The sequence below is a fragment of the Lynx rufus genome, unplaced genomic scaffold (genome assembly GCF_022079265.1).
Source record: "Lynx rufus isolate CCGP_SWC_20201006 ecotype Redwood Valley unplaced genomic scaffold, mLynRuf1.p SCAF_4, whole genome shotgun sequence".
NCBI classification, from domain to species: Eukaryota; Metazoa; Chordata; class Mammalia; order Carnivora; family Felidae; genus Lynx; species Lynx rufus.
In genome coordinates, this window is record NW_025814856.1 from 75,194,801 (window position 1) to 75,214,065 (window position 19,265).

Genomic DNA, 19,265 nt, shown 5'->3' on the forward strand with positions numbered 1-19,265 from the left:
TAAATCCACTGGCCTCTCTGTGTGTCAAGCTAGTGTGGCTTTGCATACTTTGCTGTTGAGGACCTGGGGACTCATGGCTATTGTTGTCCTCAGGTAGGGGAGGGCCGGGCCCGCCTGCCCCAGAATCAAGGAGGGGGTTGAGTTGGCATTTGAAATGAGTGTATGGGCTGCTCACTTTGTTGGACTTTGTCACTGTATCACCAATGCACTAAATCATCTGTCATCTCACTGGGGAAAACATCACTGTGTAAGTCAAAACCTGGGCTATTAATTTCTGGATCTGAGGTGTTGACACCACAATCATTATATTCTGAAGCTAATTTATTTTAGAGGCATCTAAGTTAAGAATGGCTTTCTGAACTTTAAAGTTCTGTATTCCTGAATGATGGTCGATTAAGGATAAGCTCTGGTAGTTAGCCTGAATATCTATTTTTGATGCCCTGGGCCTCAAGGTAAAAAAGTCAATGTATAGAAGCTTTATTATTTTATAAAGATGCAGATTTGTTGAGGCTGTTTGCATAATTTTAGAGAAATTGTTAGTCCATGGTTGGAATGGTTGGAATCTGGGACACAGACCAGGGGCTGAATTTCTTTACCCTCCTAACCCCAGAGAGTCTTTAGAAAAATAGAAACAAAAGAGCACAAAGTACTTAAGGTAAGACACTGTTGTATTCATAATATAGAGAAATAACCACCATGCCTCATGGACAGGAGATGCAGTTCTCCACGGGGCTACAAAACTGTGCTGGTAATAATTTTAATTGGATGCTATCTTTGCTGCCTTCAGAAAGTATCATAAAATGGAATTATTACAGGCTACAAGTGCACTTACAGTGCCGGCCTCTCACAGGAGGAAACAGAACACATTTATCCATTGGAGGGCAACATCAATGGGCTTCTATTTGTTTCCTTTACATGCATCCCCAGCCGCCTGCTATTTGCTTCCTCTTCCCTACGTCTAGGAGATCAATTCGAATTAGGTGCTGCAGACCTGGGTGCTAAGTCTGACCGGCCCTCGGCCTGGGGGGCGGGGGGCGGCGGGGGGACGGCGCGACCCCGAGGACAGGTCCCCCGGAGCTCACGGGGCGGGGCGGGGAGCATACCTGCAGAGGATTGGGTGGCGTGAGCGGCGACGGAAGGCCATGTCCCGGAGACTGGCTGGCTTTCTGAGGGGGGCTCGCGCTCTGCTGAGTCGGAGACGGTTGGTTCTGGCTCGGGGGGTGGGGGTGGGGCTGAGGCTGCTGCTGGGGCTGAGCTGGCGGAGCCGGCGGCTGCTGGGAGGCGGGAGGCGGCTGCTGGGGCGGGGCGGGCTGGGGCTGCGGCTGCGGGGGCTGCGGGGGCGCCTGCGGGCCGGGCGGCGGGTGCTGGCCGGCGGGCGGCGGCGGCGGCGGCGGCTGGAGCTGCTGGAGCTGCTGGAGCTGCTGGAGCTGGGAGTTCAGGGATGAGGTAGCTACAAGGAGAGAAAGGGAACGTGCAGGTGAAACACACTCGGCCGCGTCCCGCTGTGTCCCCGACCGCTTGCTCCGCGCGAGCTCGGAGTTTGCTCTCTCGCCCTCACCGCTCCGGTGCGGACCGGGGTTGTGGGGCGCCGGGAGGGAAGAGTCACTTCCTAGGGGAATTGTCAACTTTGGGGAGGACCAGCGGGTCACCCGTCCGGCGTTACTTTGCAGGGTACCGTGCAGTGCGAGCCGACGGTTTCCCTGCCTTCTCTCGCTCTTCCTTCCCGCACTGGCTTGGGAAAGACACTCAACGCTTTCAAGAGTTGCTTTCGACTGTAAAAGTTCAACCCGTTTACTTCTTTCGGCAAATGCTCAACCCAAGGAAACTAAGTTGTTTGTCACCTCCTTTTGATCAGCAGTGCCGTCGGTGGTGTCGTTGGCACCCGCTACTTCAGACATGTTAGTTTCAAGTTTGTACAGTTTTGTTTTTTTTTTAAATTTCAAGATGGTACATGCTTCTCAGCTTTGCAGAGATAAAAGCCTGAGTGGGAATATTTTGCCTGCTGATCAAACAGACAGGGCTCCCTTACCCCCACCCCCAAACTGGAAGGCTTAGAGAGCAGGCTACTGTGAACTCTGCAGTGGTTACTGGACACATTATCACCTCAAAACCAGGCCAGGGACTGAGAGAATGATATCATCTTTTCAAGATTCCCTTGTTCTTTGAAAAGTAGGAGTTGGTGGGCCCAGCTTCTTAAGGCTGAGTGCAGTAAATTTGTTCTCATATGCCCATCTGGCTCTGAACGATTTCTGCAGGAGGAAGACAGGTTGGCCAAAGAATGATCTAGAGAAAATTACTGCGACAAGTTCACCTCCTTCTTTGCCTGAATCTCAGTCTAAAAGCTTTCCAACTAGCCTACAAATAAATATAAGGGTCGATGTTGAACCCATTGGCCTTGGCTGCAATGTCTTCCTGCTTCTCCCCTACCTAGAATTAGTCAAGATTTTCAACATTAATAACTCCTCTTTGTATGCTAACTAGTTTGGATATAAATTTAAAAAATAGAATTTAAATAAATAAATAAATAAAAACTCCTCTTTGTCACATTAAACTAGTCCCTATTTTTAAAGAAATGCTCCTTAAAAAAAAAAAAAATCTTGTGGTTCCATAAAGTGCCGTATTGCACACCTGCCTTCACACAACAAATATGTTCTTGGGAAGTCTGTGTACATTGATTCGTATGTTGAGGACACCTAGAGAACTTTGTAAGAAAACCAAGCAATGACTATTTTTGTAAATTTCAGAGTCATTTCGTTAGGCTTACTGAACATCAGCTAGGCACAAGTACTGTGCCAATGTGTAGGACTTAAGGAGCCAATCCTGCCTTCACGGAGTTCATCTATTTATTGGAGATCAGATTAACTCATAGGAAACAATCAGGTTTGGGGGTAATTTTACAGAGTCCTGCTAATGGTAGACCAAAATGACCCAGAGAATCAGGACAGGGAGTTTTCTTTGGGTTAGAGAGGCCAGGACAGTGTTCACAGGGGGTGCCGAAGGAGAGCGAGGACGGTTCGAGAGAGTGAGGGTCATTCCTCAAAAGGAAGGAAGAGAGGATATTACAGAATGTGAGAAGCGCCCTGATGACACCGCCTGGCTTAGGTGATATTTCTGAAGGACAACGTGGAGAATGGACTGCCGGTACACAGGCTCTGGGAAGTTTGGGATGACTTTAGAGCTCAGAGAGGGTGGAGAGCCTATCTTTTGAAAGTGATGGAAAGACACATCACTCCCAATTAGCCTCCGGTGTAAGTCAGATTTTAAATATATAATCGGGGGTGACTGGGTGGCTTGTCAGTTAAGCGTCCGACTTCGGCTCAGGTCATGATCTCACAGTCTGTGGGTTCGAGCCCCGCATCGGGCTCTGTGCTGACGGCTCAGAGCCTGGAGCCTGCTTCCGATTCTGTGTCTCCCTCTCTCTCTGGCCCTCCCCTGCTCATGTTCTGTCTGTCTCTGTCGCAAAAATAAATAAAACATTAAAAAAAATTTAAAAAAATATATAATCGGATTTGTTTATTTTTATTTCTTTTTTTAAAATCAGGTTTGTTTAAAGCCAGGCACACACGTATTGGTGAAACGGTAGTTTGACGGCTCCCAGGGGCACCAAATACCAATCTGTGCTCTCAGACACCACGTAGAGCTTCCACATTGGACCAGTTAGGATGGCAAGTTTTCACTGGGTTGCTGAATTTCTCTAGGTCTGTTCAACCACTTGGTCCATTGTGTGCCCTGCCTTGCATGTGAGTCCAGAGTGCTCTGGGACTCCAAAGGTAGAGATGGTGTGTATGAAAGAGGGCTGGAAAATACCCAGTCAATGGGAACTCTCTGATCCTTCTGCCCAATTTTGCTGCAAACCCAAAAATGCTCTAAAAAATTAAGTCTCTCTAGAAAAAAATACCCAGTCATCCCATTTACTGGAACTTTAAGGGAATGGTCTGGTTTCACCACCCGCCCATTCCTGTGGTACAAAATCACATTTTATTGACAGTTTGGGAGCCCAGCTCAATTCTGACCTCCCAGGATCTTCCGCAATCTGGAAGGTCCTGGAGGAGTGGGATTTGATCTCTCTTGGTAGAGTTACAGATCTGGGGAATCTGATTGCATCTGGCCTCCTGCCCGATTCAAATCAAGCCCGTCCTGATTTCTTTCAGGTGGGGGGGCACACATGTCAGCGCCTATTTTCATGGTTGACTTAAATACCATACTGTTTCATTTTGGTTAGAAAAGCATTTATCTAAATCAGCATTTAGAAGCAGGGTAGACTGGGGAATATTGGCAGACAGATATTGGCAGATGGGGAGGTGCAGCAGACCCTAACCTACTAATGAGACACGGGTCCAAACGTGTCTTCGTTCCTTTATGTTGCTATGTTCACATTGCTTGGCTCTTTCCTTCCCATAACCTGCAGCTTGTCTGGAAAGGCATTAAGTTAACCTCCACAAAACCTCTTCGAGGTTTTTACATAAGCTAATTTGGCATCGGTAGGCAAAAAATGATGGATAATAAACTATGTCCAGGCGTGTACTGGATGCAAAGAAAACCATGAGGGGTTTATACAAGAATGCAACGCTGGTCTAAACAGCAAAGCTACCTACATAACACTGTGTAAAACGAAAGTGAAAAAAAAAAAAAAAAAAGCAGTAAAGCCCGGAGCCTCTAAAACAGCTCATTGTATAAAGCGTACTGAGATACACACACAAGATAGGAAGGTTCAAAGACATTTAACTATAGAGAATGTTTGTGGATTAAATGATAATTGTTGAGTGTGAACTCTGACCCTATGCATGGAAAATTAAAGATTGTTACTTTCTGGGGGCGCCTGGGTGGCTCAGTTAGTTAAGCATCCGACTTTGGCTCCGGTCATTGTTCTCCCTGTTTGTGAGTTCGAGCCCTGCCTGGGGCTCTGTACTGACAGCTCAGAGCCTGGAGCCTGCTTCGGATTCTGTGTCTCCCTCTCTCTCTCTGCCCCTCCCCCACTTGTTCTCTCTCAGTCTCTCTCTCTCTCAAAAGTAAACAAATAAATTTTAAAAAATGATTCTTACTTTCTTCCCTGGTATTTACTTCCTTTTATGATTGTTTCCCCCCTGGCTGGTTACTATACACTATGTAGACCAACAGTAAATGTGAAATTTAACTACAATATCAGTCGCTATGAAGGAAAAAAAGAGATGCATAGAAATTGACATTACATTCACTTAACATTTTTCTTAAACTTACACTTTTAAAAAAGAAACCCAAACAAAATTCCAGCCAACTCTGAATTTCCTAGAGAGAACACTGCGGCGAAACCAGTGGCTCGAAACCTCCCCAATAAATAATTTAATATGACAAAGGAGTAACCAGGAATCTTTCATTTCTCCATTTGTTCGGTTTCCATATGTCAGCTGTAAATTAGAAAAACTTTCTTCTTTTTAATCTTTGTTAGAGGTTTCCTCAGGAAAGCACATACATAACAAAGCCACGCACCCCTAGAGGTATTGGAATTTCATTGGCTGGGATTTACATAAGGCTACTTCCAAGGCAGGGACATGAAAAAGTGAAAGCATCAGGCATATGTGCACATGAAGGGCAAGTCCATGAAAGATTCTGGAGAAATACAGATGTGTCTTATACCTCCAAGGTATCTGAAACACCATAGGACCACAGAAAGCAAAATGGCACTCGCGTATCAGAGGAAGTGCTCACTTTTGTTAACACAAAGTATAACATCATGTTAATCTAATCACTCTGTGGGGGGATCTCAACTTCAGCATGTCCTTGCACTTTTCAGGCTCAGGCATATATGGGCATGGCTGGCACACTGGCAGCTTGGGTTTGACAGCCTGTTGGGAAAGGGGACAAACTAAGTCTGCTTGTACATCTCTGGGCCTGTCTGGGAACTGGAGTAGCCTCATAGCAATACATTGACAGAGGATAGAGGATATAGGCCAAGGAGAAGGAGCCGGGTGAAGGCTTCTCCCCAGAATCCTGGGGCGTCTGGGTGGCTCAGTCTGTTAAGCAGGTTAAGCGTCTGACTTCGGCTCAGGTCATGATCTCAGGGTTCCTGGGTTCAAGCCCTGCATAAGGCTCTGTGCTGACAGGTCAGATCCTGGAGCCTAGAACCTGCTTCAGGTTCTGTGTCTCCCTCTCCCTCTGCCCCTCCCCTGCTCATGCTCTGTCTCTCTCTGTCTCTCAAAAATAAATGAACATTAAAAAAAATTTAAAAACATAAAGTGCCCCAGAATCCTGAGAAAAGCGTAATGGTAATGGCTATTCAAATTCATCCTTAGTCGCATTTCCTGGTGCAAGCCTGTTCCTAGGCAGAGAGAAAGAGCACCAAGTAAAAACAAAGAGGGCAATGTATGAGGCTAAGTGCAAGGAGCCAGATGCCAAAGGCTATATACTGTATAATTCCATTTATATGAAATGTGCGGAATAGGCGAATCCATAGTCACAGAAAGCACATTAGTGATTGCAGAGGCTGGGGGTGGGGGCTGGGGAGAAACTCCTGGCAGGTATGGGTTTTCTGGGTAGGGTGTTTAAAAAGTTCTAGAAGTAGATAATGGTGGTTGGACATCACAAAGGTACTTAAAGCCACTGAATTGTACACCTTAAAATGGTTCAAATGACAAATTTTATGCTATGTGCATTTTACCACAATAATAATAATAATAATAATAATAATTGCTGTTTCTCCATATTCACACACTGGGAGCCAAGCTATACTGTCTCGGGATGCCACAGGCTAGGAAGGCAAGCCTTCTCCACTCTGCATGGCTTTGCAGCTCTGAGGGCTCAGGTCAGCCACCAGTGAGGGTTGTGCCTGGCGAAGCAGAGGGAGGGACACAGACAGGACTGCAGGATGCCAGGTGGCCAAGAGAGGAAAACGCCATGCCCACCGCACGGGCACGGGTCTGACAGCGCAGAACAACAGGATCGCTATCAAAGTGAGCCACGGGCTTGCTCCTGAGCTCTGGCGAGATACTCCTCCAGAAATGCCAGAGAAAAGTATTCTTCCAAGTGGAAGGTGGACACTCTGTGTGAGCAGGTGGAGACCAGTGATGCAGTTTGGGTTCAAAATAAGACAGTGCTTCATAGTTTGGAAAGTACTTAAATTTACTATGAATGACTTAGCTTTTCAAGACAACCACGTGGATAGATGATACCATTGCCATGCTGTACATGTTGAACTTGGGCTCAGAAGTTCACACAGCTTGACCTTTCCAAGTTTACCTAGCAAGTGAGTGTTATGGATGGCTCAGTCTTAGGTGTGCGTCTTCCAAGCCCTGAACATAAAAGAATCAGCTGTATGGATGGGCCAATCTATTTCCTCCTGAGGGCTGGAACAAAGGTAACTGCACACTCACACAGGGAGGGATGCCCTCTGAGGCTTTGCTCTTGAGAAGAGCTGGTCCAGGCACCTGGCTACAGAAGCTAATTTGGAAGTGTCTCCTCCGTGATGAATCGTTCAGCTCCTGGGAAAGCGTGTACAGTTGTACCTCTGTCCTGCTGCAGGCAAAAATTTTTTGAAAGCCTGCTGATAGGAAATGTACATGTGTGTTTGAGGATAAAGATGCTAATTTGAGGGCAAGACATGGGTCGTTATAAGGAACAGAGACATAGGGTTGCAGGAAGGGAAGTGAAAAATCTGAGCAGAAGGGAGGTGGGGACGGGCCACACAGCAATTTATTTGTGTCACAAGTTTGCCATCATGGTAAGAGAATATCTCGTCTACACTTAGACATCAGGCAGAAGCCATACTGGGCTCAGCTTGGTGACATTTTAAGTATCTGAGTAGGGGAACAGCTTATATTGTCCATAGAACTCTGTGACACCCTTGTCTCTAGAGCATTTTTGGTGACAGGAAGAGTTCTTTCTCTGGATGGATTTGTCCTTAATCGGGAACAGTGACTCCGAAATTGGTTCAGTCTTACAAATCACTGGGCTTGCGGGCCACCAAAAAGAAAACTCATGCTTCCTGATGTAGCTCTTGCTTTCCTAACTCTGTATCTATCTATCTATCTATCTATCTATCTATCTATCCATCTATCATCTATTTATTTTGAGAGAGAGAGAGAGAGAGAGAGAGAGAGAATCCCAAGCAGGCTCCATAGTATCATTGTGGAGCCTGATGTGGGGCTCAGACTCATGAACCATGAGATCATGAGCTGAGTGGAAACCAAGAGTCAGACACTTCACCTACTGAGCCATCCAGGCACCCCCTCCCCCCACCCCAATGCTGTAATTATTGTTCACTTGTGTTGCCCACTAAAATCCCCAGGAGAAGAAAAAAGAATGGAATCTAGAACAACCCAACCAGAGGAGGTTGAGTTGGTAAACCTGGATTTCTGCTTCCTCCTGTGCCCCAAGAAATAACATCCAAGGTAGCTGAAGCAAGTGTGCAGATCAGGAACCTTTTGGTTCCCTCGTTAAGGGCATTTCCAGCCTGCACTGGTGGACAGGAGATTTGCAAAGTGGATGGAAAAAAGTGTATCGGGAACAGAAGACTCTGAAAAACCTGCAGAAGGTGAGAACTTTTGGGGGAAATTTGCTTTTATTTTTGGCAACAGTGTTAAAAGGAAGCAAGATCCATTCTGCTTCAAAGATTATGATGTGTAACCACCTCACGTGTGGCCATGATTATAGTTCCAGAAATATCTTTAATCTGTCATTTGTTTCTCTTGCATGTAAGGCAGAGATCTCAGCATCTGTTGGGGTATCAGGAGGAAACAAAGAGAAAAAAAATTCTCCCAATGAAAAATCCCTACAAATTACTGGGTATTGCTGAACTACAGGAACTTCTTTCTTACCAAGCTGGTTTTTGCCCACTCTGGCAGCCTACATCAAATTGTGGACAGAATCACCTGGGGAACTTGTTAGAAAAGTGGATTCCAGAGAGTAGGACAAAATCTGCATTCTAAAACATCACCCAGGGAGGGGGTCAGGGGCCACCCTGGGGCTCCTGGTATCCCAGACAGGAGGGGGTGGCTCTTCTCTTGACCTTCAACTGGAGCACCTCATTCTCCTATCTCCATAATTTTGAGAATGTGTTTTTCTGAAAAACGAATCTGTTCTTCCACCAGCAAAGGCATACCGAAACAAAATCGCTATTTGGAAAAAAAACCAAAAAAAGAAAAAACAAAAAACAGAAAACAGACACCTGGGAATCTTTCAGTATCTTTAGCACATTCTTTTAGATATGAGGGCAATTTGCCACCCATTACTGCATTTGTTGACATTTTGGGGAGCACTCTTGTTGGAGTGTTTTCACAAGTATTAAGTGTGAGACTGCAATGTTAGCTTTTAGACGGCCCATTAAACAAGGAAGAGGAAAAGCAAAGAAGTACCCAGAGTAAAGCAAAGAGAAGCAGCAGCAGGGGCCATCGCAAAGGCCTGGGACTCAGCGGTGGCAAGGCCGGTTGGAATTTCCAGTGGGATTTGTGGAGAGCCTACTGTGAGCAGCTGATCTCCTTCCATCTCCTCCTGCAGAATGGCCCACAGCTAGGCCAACCTAAACTCTCTGGAAAAATCAGGGGAAGGCTCTCCTCTAAAGAAATTGAAAAACTTGTCTGGGAAGAATTAGGATGTCCAATGTGGATGTGGGCACCCCAAAGCAAAGTCCTCTTTGCTAAAAAAGCTAGTCAGTTCCCAATCTCACCCCAACACACTGAGCTCTTAATACCCTTCCAAGCCCTTAGGAAGTCATTCCAGCTTCCTACCGTGTGCCAACCAAGTTGAAAGAAAAGAGGCTTACATCCCAATACTTGTCCCATGGAATTGCAGAACACCAAAGATAAAGATTGTTGAACAACTTAAAAGATTTCAGAGACAAATAAGAGGCCATCTACAAAGCAACATAAATCAAACTGGCGTCAGACCTCCTGTTAGCAAAACTATATGGCTAAAACCACTGGAGCAATGCCTTCAAAGTTCTGGAAGAAGATGATTCCCAGCCAAGAGTTCTGTTGCTGGCTAAACTTTCTGTCAACCGCGAGAGCAGAGTAAGACCCATTTTGGAACTTGCTGAAACTTAGACATGTTATCCTCACATGCTTTTTCTTGGGAAATTGAATAGGTACTTCAGCAAAATAAGGCGGTGAGCCAAGAAAGAGGAAGATTTAGGATCCAGGGAGCAGTGTGTGACACACCGGTGAGCAATACCAGGGAGCTCCACTACAACGGTGTCTGGAAGTTCTAGAAAGCACCGAGGCTTTGGTGAACTATCTCCAGAAAAAAGGAAGATTCCACAGAAGTGAGAGGATATTTGAGATCTTGGAAGAGTTTGAAAATAGGGGAAAAAAAGAAAGGAAACTAGAAACTCCAGCAAAACCAAAAGCTATCTGGGAAACCCACAGTCAAGAAATGAAGCAGTTGTTCCAAATTAGCACAAGAAGTCACTGAGCTCCAAGAAGAAAAGTGGAACAGATTCTGTGTTGTAGAAAAATAAGAATCTAGAAGAGGGTAGCTGCTTTGTAAAGAAGGTACACATTTCTTCTCACAATAAAAAAAGATGGGTAATAAGATACTTCGGCAAAACAAAAAAAATAATCTAAGAACAAGCTATGGTTTTTTAAGAAACAATAAAAGAAACAGACACCATGACCCAGTTGTGCGATGAGATGGAGCATGATTTTGAGCACTTGGTGAAGTGTGGAAGGAGAAGCTATTTGAATATTTTCTTGGAGTGGCACTAAAATCCAGTCTAGAAGGACATGTGATCACAGCATGCTTCTTGGCTCTTCAGGAAATAATAAGGTAGCCATATTAAGGTTAAGAGGGTTTACTGACTTTCAATTTTTGAAACAGCCTGTAAACAAGGCATGACAGATTTAATGAGAACATAAATGCTACTAAAATCCTTGACAACGTGGAAGTGGGAGTGAGGAGGGGAAGTGAGAATCAGAGCATTAGTGGGGAATCAAGAGATCCCTCCAGATAGGTGACTGAACAAATGGGGATTCAAAGATGCTATTTAAAGTTACAAAGCTAGGGCCCCTGGGTGGCTCAGTCAGGTAAGTATCCAACTCTTGATTTTGGTTCAGGTCATGGACTCGTGGCTTGTGGGATCAAGCCCTATGTCAGGCTCTGCACTGATAGCACAGAGCCTGCTTGGGATCCTCTTTCCCTCTCTCTTCCCCTCCCCTGCTCATGCTCTCTTTCTCTCTCTCCCTCTCTCTCTCTCTCTTTCTCTCAAAATAAATAAATAAACTTAAAACAATAAAGTTACAAAGGTAACTAAAACTAGCACTCTATTCCCATCAGGAGAAGGGAGAAAGAGGAAGTAGGAGATGTTATAAGTGAGCTAAACCCCCATATGCCATAGCAGGAAATAAATAGGTGAGGCATCCACCAGCCAATAAATCAAGAGACAGAAGTAAATGGAAAGTACTCAGAAACACAGAGATAAACCCATTAGACCAGAAATGGTTAAATGTGATTGCCTTGGGGGAGTAACCCTGAGGGTGGGGAGGGGTATGGCTGAGAACCGCACCTTCTTCAGCACCCCTCTGTACTGAAATGATTTAAAAAAAAAAATTTTTTTTTTAACGTCTATTTATTTTTGAGACAGAGAGAGACAGAACATGAATGGGGGAGGGTCAGAGAGAGAGAGGGAGACACAGAATCCGAAACAGGCTCCAGGCTCTGAGCTGTCAGCACAGAGCCCGACGCGGGACTCGAACTCACGGACCGCGAGATCATGACCTGAGCCGAAGTCAGCTGCTTAACCGACTGAGCCAGCCAGGCGCCCCTGAAATGATTTTTAACCACATGCATGCGCTGCACTGACAAACGTCTTTAGAAAATCAGCTTGAACATTGTGGCTGCACCTTGTAGGACAACAGCTAATGCTGAGGTGCCAGGCACCATTCTAGACCCTTTCCTTTCCTCATCATTTCTCATCAGCCCTCCCAACAACCTCGCAGTCAGTCTCCTGGGTTGGATTTTTCCCAGATGTAGCACCTGAGCCAAGGATTCAAGTGCCAGTGATTTGTTAAGGAAGGGCTTCCAGGAGAAATCAGGAAGGGAGTGAGGAAAACAGGATAGGGAAGAGCAAGAAGCAAAGGAGGGCTGAGACTTCAGGTGAACCCCGCACCCCTATCTCTGTCTCATCCTCTCCCCAGGGGCTCTGAAGCATGAACTGCACCTCAGAGTCTGTTCTGTCTTGAAGCTCTTCTCCTCTTCCTACACCAGTCAGTTATCAGCTCCAGGGGTCCGGGAGCTTCTTATTCTCTATAAGGGGGAAGGGACTTCAGTGCCCAGGAATCAGAGAACTTCCTAAGAACGACAGCACAGTATTTAACAAATACTCTCAGAGGTGATTACACTATGTAGCAGGCCCAATAAGGTAATCAGAAATGCCCTCAGAGTGACAAGATATGAATTTCCATGGATCTTGTCTAAATGGTTTGGTCAAAACACAATCATACCAGGTCCCCTTGACTATCTCTCTATACAGACAAGTATGTATCTATTTATATCTATAAATATACCAAAAATATATACATATATATAATATCCACCTATATCAGCATATATAATATCACCATATATTATCACCTATATCTATATATAATCCTATACCTAGTTATATAATGTGTATCATCTGTCTATCTATCTATCTATCTATCTATCAATCATCTATATCTACATCAAGCCAAATTAAAGAGACAGGAGGTCCCTAGGCTCCAAAACTTTGGCCAATTAATTACTGAACAGAATGCTGGTGATATAGGATTGAACAAAACAGCAATGGTTGTTGCTCTCATAGTGCTTAGAATTTAGTTCCACTGAAGGCCTTGAAGTGATGAAAGTTTTCACATAGTGATAGAATATAACTATTCATCAGAGAGAGGTTAGTTGTTACTGGAAGCACAGAAAGAAATGCACTTCAGAAACCAATTCTGGGGTTGGAATGGTGTTCTGAGGCCATGACAGTTCTGGTCCAAGTGGCGGTGGTCCAAGTGGCGGCTATAGTATCTCATTGTGCAGATATTTGCAGCCATACTATCTTTGAATAATTGTCACGCCTAATTCTGTATTCACACTTATTCTGCCAAGATTAGGATTTTCATGTTTTTGTCCTTCTATAAGCGGAGAAATTGTTGGCCAAAGGACAATTGTATCAGGTCCCCTTGACAATTATATTTCTCTTTGTAAATTAAAACAGACATCGTGGTTTTATAAATCTGTCTCTTTGGGTGTGAGTCAGGAGAGTGATATTTGGATCCATTCCGGGACACTAATTAGATCTGGCTTCTTGAGCTCCCTACGCTGGGGAGAATAGAATTTTCCATGGGCTCCACTGATGATACCAACTGTGGCATGAACCTTCTTTTGAAAAGTCCACAACAGACATTCGTTCCTCCTAGTCAGAAATGTTCCAAAGTTCATTCCACAAGATGCTAGCCCCATGAAAAAGAGAGTGTTCCAGGATCAAATAATTTGGGAGACACTCTAGGTTGTATTCTATTTTTGCAAGCCCACAGTGAGCATTAGAATATTGATAGCGTAGAATTTCGGCATTTAAGAAAGCTGATCAGCATTTTTCATCCAGCACTCACCAAACTCATTTGGCCTTGGAACCCCATCATTTTGGGGTTTTTTCCCCTCAAACTTATGTGTATATGTGGAACTAATACTGTGAGGGAGCCATTCAGGAGTATCCTAAAGGTGTCTCTGTCTGTTGCAGTCAAATGTGACGTTTTTAGAGACGATTTTATATGTAAACAAAAAATGTACAGGTATACAGTGCATACACATATATACAATGTACCTGTATACAAGATACATATACAGTGTACAAATATAATATATATATAAAATATATAATGTGCATATATGTGATACATATACACACAATGTATATGTACACAATGTATTTATATACACACACACCGTTTATATACACTATATACATATATACCCAATACATTTATATACAATGTATATGCACATACATATTTGCATGTATAATTATGTCTATTTGATTTATATATTTATATATCAGGGTTTTTGGAGGAAATAATGAACTATTTTCAACATACAATAAGCTTAGGGGTGCCTGGGTAGCTCAGTCAGTTAAGCATCCAACTCTTGATTTTGGCTCAGGTCATGATCTCATAGTCAATGAGTTTCAGCCCTGTGTTGGGCTCTGCACTAACAGCACAGAGCCTGCTTGGGATTCTCTCTCTCCCTCTCTCTCTGCCCTTCCCCTGGTCATGCTCTCTTTCTCTCTCTCTCTCAAAAAAAAAAAATAAATAAAAATAAATAAATGAATAAATAAATAAATAAAATGTATAAACTTTAAAAGAACTGAGCTCAATAAAAGTATTTTCTTCTTGAGATATAATTGACATATAACATATTAGTTTTAGGTATACAACATTATGATTTGGATATGTCTATATTGCAAAATGATTATCACAACAAATGTTAGTTAACATCCATCATCCCATAGAGTTACAATTGTTTTTTCCTTTCAAGGTGAGAACTTTTAAGATCTTCTTTCTTAGCAACTTTAAAATATGACATATAGTATTTTAACTATAGTCACTATGCTGTACATTACATCCCCAGGGCTTGTATATCTTATAACTGGAAGCCGGTACTTTCTGACCCTCTTCACCCATTTCATCCACTCCAAACCCCACTCCTCTGGCAATCACCTATCTGGTCTCTGTGTCTATGAGCTCAGGTTTTTTAAAGATTCCATATATAAGAGAAATCATACAGTATTTGTCTTTCTGTCTGGCTTTTTTTACTTAATATAATGCCCTTAAGATCTATCCATGTTGTTGTAAATAGCAAGATTTCCTTATTTCTCATGGCTGAATAATACTGCATGGTGTATGTATGTGTGTGTGTGTGTATATGTGTATATATATATCACATTTTCTTTATCCATATATCTGTTAATTGACACTCTAATAAGTACATGTACTCATCTATAATCAAATTTATCAAGTGTGGTGAAACCTCATTAATTCTTGCTGAAGAGAAGTGTAAATGAGTGTAATAAGCATTTTTGATTAAAAATGGAAATAGGTGTTAAGGGGGGGGTCAATGCATATGAATTGCTTAACATACGCAGGTTTTATAAATATATTTTTAATGTGTATTTATTTTTGAGATAGAGAGAGAGCACGAGCAGGGGAGGTGCAGAGAGAGAAGGAGAGAGAATCCCAAGAATCTGACAGTGCAGAGCCTGATGTGGGGCTCAAACCCACAAACCATGAGAGACCATGACCTGAACCGAAGAAGTCAGATGCTTAACAAACTGAGCCACCTAGGCACCCCAACAGACACAGATTTCTTAAAGGCGAAGCCTTCCAAGTAGTCTAAAAAGAAATACAAAGGAGTGGGGCACCTGTGTGGCTCACTGGGTTAAGTGTCCAACTCTTAGTTTCAGCTCAGGTCATGATGTCACAGTTTTGTGAGTTGGAGCCCCGCATGGGACTCTGAGCTGACAGTGTGGAGCCTGCTTGGGATTCTCTCTCTCTCCCTCTCTGCCCCTCCCCCACTGATGCTGTCTCTGTCGCTCTCAAAATAAATAAATAAGCTTAAAAAGAAATACAAAGGGGAAAGAAAAGAGAAATACAAAAAAGTTTCCTGAAAGGTACAGAGGGAAACCAGAGCTGGAATTTTCTGTCACTAATTAGGATAACCTGGAGCCTAGCTGGACTCTCCCAAGTCCTAGAAAAGCATCACTGTGAGGGATTGCCTGCTGTTGAGGATCCTGGAGTGGATACCCTGCTCTTCAAATAAGTATACAACATGAGTAAAAGACAAAAATACAGTTCTATCAACACTAAGGCTTTTAAAAAATAAGATCTTCCTTCAGAAAAAGATTTAAATAACCCTCTCCTGCTTTTTCCCATCAGATTTTTAAGTCTTCTTCAGGCATTAACAGCATATCAAATGAGAACTCCTAAGATATGAATGTGCATTTGGACTCAATTCCTGTGGATAGATTCTACATGTTCCTTGATTTTGCTTGATTGATTTTTCCATAACCTGCAGGGATTCATAGACTATCTATGGCCACATTCGTTCTTGATTTGAAATCTATTTGTTCAACAGATGAGGCCAAATTTATTCATCAGCAAATCCTAACCCTCCCATAATAACTGGTTTCCTTCTCTTCTGGAGTTTGGCAGAGGCTTAGTGAGGAGTCCGGTGGAAAACAATGCGACTCCCTGGATGTCAGTTCTCTAGGCTCTGCTCTTTCTCCAACACAGGGATAGTCAGGGCTGTGTTTGTTGTGCTGTGAGAGGTTTGAGGTTCACAGCACATTATTGACTATGACACCTTCCCTTCTTAATACCATATGAGTTTAATGACAGAAAATTCATTGCGGTGGAGTAAGAAGCAGCTCAAAGAAGCGTTCGTGTAACATTCCATCCCATTATTTTTCCTCCACAAACGTGAGACACAGTTATTTGCATCCTTGGTGGCCTCCCTTCTCAAAAGGCCAATCCACCTTTTCACGGGAGGTTACAAGGTTTAAAATTATAGCTAACATTTACTGAGCATGGCTTTTCCCAAGGAAAATTTTACATTGATAGGGCAGAAGCAAAGCCATATTGGGGCACCTGGGTGGCTCAGTCAGTTAGGCGTCTGGCTCTTGATTTGGGCTCAGGTCACGACCTCACAGTTCGTGGGTTCGAGCCCTAAGTTGGGCTCCTGCCCTGACAGTGCAGAACCTGCTTGGGATACCTTTCTCTCCTTCTCTCTCTGCCCCTCCACACTCCCCGCTCGTGTACCCTCTCTCTCTCAAAATAAATAAACTTTAGGGGCGCCTGGGTGGCGCAGTCGGTTGAGCGTCCGACTTCAGCCAGGTCACGATCTCGCGGTCCGTGAGTTCGAGCCCCGCGTCGGGCTCTGGGCTGATTGCTCAGAGCCTGGAGCCTGTTTCCGATTCTGTGTCTCCCTCTCTCTCTGCCCCTCCCCCGTTCATGCTCTGTCTCTCTCTGTCCCAAAAATAAAATAAATAAATAAATAAATAAATAAATAAATAAATAAACTTTAAAAAAATAAGAAAGAAGTGAAGCCATATTCACTAAACATAAACGTACGGGTATGGGGGAAAGAGAAGTATGCTCATGTATGCTCATTTTATATTTCTATGCTAATTAGATAATAACATATTTCTTTAAACTTATCAGACAAAGCAAGATGTAACACTGGCCTTCAAAGCATCAGCATTTGCCTTTCCCTTCAAATGAACGTTTGCAGGGGAAAATATTACAGGCAATTCAGTGGATACTGTGCCTGGTTTAAACACAGCACTATGCTCACTCAAATTTCTTTTAGGCTATAGACACATGGGCCAGTGCTTATTTTCATGGTTGATTTAATCCATCCCCTCTGCCACTGTGGGGATTATTCCCTACAGTTATTCTCCAGTGATCTGTCAGTTCAGATTAAAAAAAGTTAAGTGACAAAGATACGGTGGCTGATTCCTTTAGAAGGCTGAGGATCCTAGGATGTATATAGCAAGAGATTTCTTTTTAAGCATCTGACTGTGTTCTCCTCATTTTAACTCCCCCATGTCACTACAAGCCTTCCTTATCTAGGCTGAACTTCAAACTCCTTAAGCAGGTAATTCAATTTTGTTCCTATACAACAACTTCAGGGTTGCCTCAAAGCTTCATGGCTCTTACCCCATTGGTTCTTGCATATTTCTTGAGAAGGGGAGATGGCATATTAGCATATACTTCCTCTCACTTTGCAGATGAAGAAATCTAAACTCAGACATGAGTCTAGGACTATGTGTATTCTAGGTTTGCTTGGCCTGCACAATAACTGATAACACTTTCCTTAAGCTGCATCTATTTTTATATTTTGAAACATAGGAATTAAAAATAAACCCTTGCTAGATTTGCAATTCCATTCCAGATTCACTGAAAATAAATCTGGCACAAAATAAGTTTGTTTGTTTGTTTGTTTGTTTATTTATTTATTTATGAAATAGGCTTCAGGCCTGGCATGGAGCTTAATGTGGGGTTTGAATTCATGACCCTGACATCAAGAACTGAGCTGAGATCAAGAGTTGGACGTTCAACCGACTGAACGACTGACCCAGGTGCCCCACAAAATGACTTTAATTGGATGGCAAAGAATTACTCACATTGCATCATAAATATTATTAGAATTCTCATTTTTATTTTCTTTTCCCATTTCTACTGCAGAATTCTTTGGTAGAATAATTAATATACCTCATGGCTAATTTGGTTAGGTTGTACTGGTGTGCAAATTGGCCATTCGAGTCACATAGTTCATTCTAAGCTTTTATATGTACTAAGTTAAAAAGAAGAAAACTAGTGGTTTCAGTGAAATAATTACGTTAATGATAAGCCTATTGGAGGAAAGAGCCATCAAGAAAAATCTTTGGAAAATTCACAAAAAGCAATAGATGCTGGAAAATTAATGAGGTCTGAATGTAATATGGTCATATCCCCCGTACAGGTACAAGTGTTTTTGCAAATATTTTGTGGATTTCTGCCAGGCTGGTTGATCTTGCTTATGGGACATAAAGTAACATTATTTTTACTTTGTTAAGGCAGTCTGGACACAAGAGGCAATACAAATGTTATCAGTAAGGCTAGATCAGGTTATACCGTGGTAACAAGTAGCTCTAAACTCCCAGCTGTTTAGCTCAACAAAGCTTATTTCTTTTTGTGTCTCTGTAAGCTGGCAGGGGTTCTTAGCTCATTATAGTCACTTAGGTGCCCACATCACTCTCTTGAACATGGCCAGGATGATGCCAGGAGGAAAGAGCTTTTGGGGGTGGGGATCAAATGCTCCTGCTTGGAAGCGCGTCATCACTTTCCCTCACAACTCATTGGCCAGCACTAGTCACGTGGCACGTAAAACGCCAAGAAGACCAGGAAGTGCCATACTTTCCACTCCCAGAGCGGGGGGAAAGCCAGAAAAATTTCCTGAAGATAATTAATGGCCTCCCCGCGAAGGCACCACTCTGCCTCTAGGATAGCATCTGCATTCATTACTTTCTTTCCATTTTTGTTTTCGCTCACATTAAATTTAACCCTTAAAACTTAAATTTAATTTCCCTTAAATTTAACCTCATTATTGTCTTGATCATTGAAAGAGGCTATTTTTTTGTCTTCCAAGATTTTATTCAAATTCAAGTTAGTTAACATAGAGTAGTATTGGTTTTGGGAATAGAATTTAGTGGTCCATCACTAACAGACAACACCCAGTGCCCATCCCAACAAGTGCCCTCCTCAGTGCCCATCACCACACAGCCCATCCTCCCATCCACC

The 19,265-nt window shown here is 43.2% G+C and overlaps 1 protein-coding gene across 1 annotated transcript in view; it reads right to left on the bottom strand.

Moving 5' to 3' along the window:
- Positions 1-19,265, bottom strand: part of POU6F2 (POU class 6 homeobox 2) — a 490,374-nt gene that overhangs the window by 120,923 nt on the left and 350,186 nt on the right. Inside the window, exon 5 of the mRNA XM_047096813.1 lies at positions 1,104-1,450. Coding sequence (XP_046952769.1) covers positions 1,104-1,450 — 347 coding nt within the window. The remainder of the gene's footprint in view (positions 1-1,103; positions 1,451-19,265) is intronic.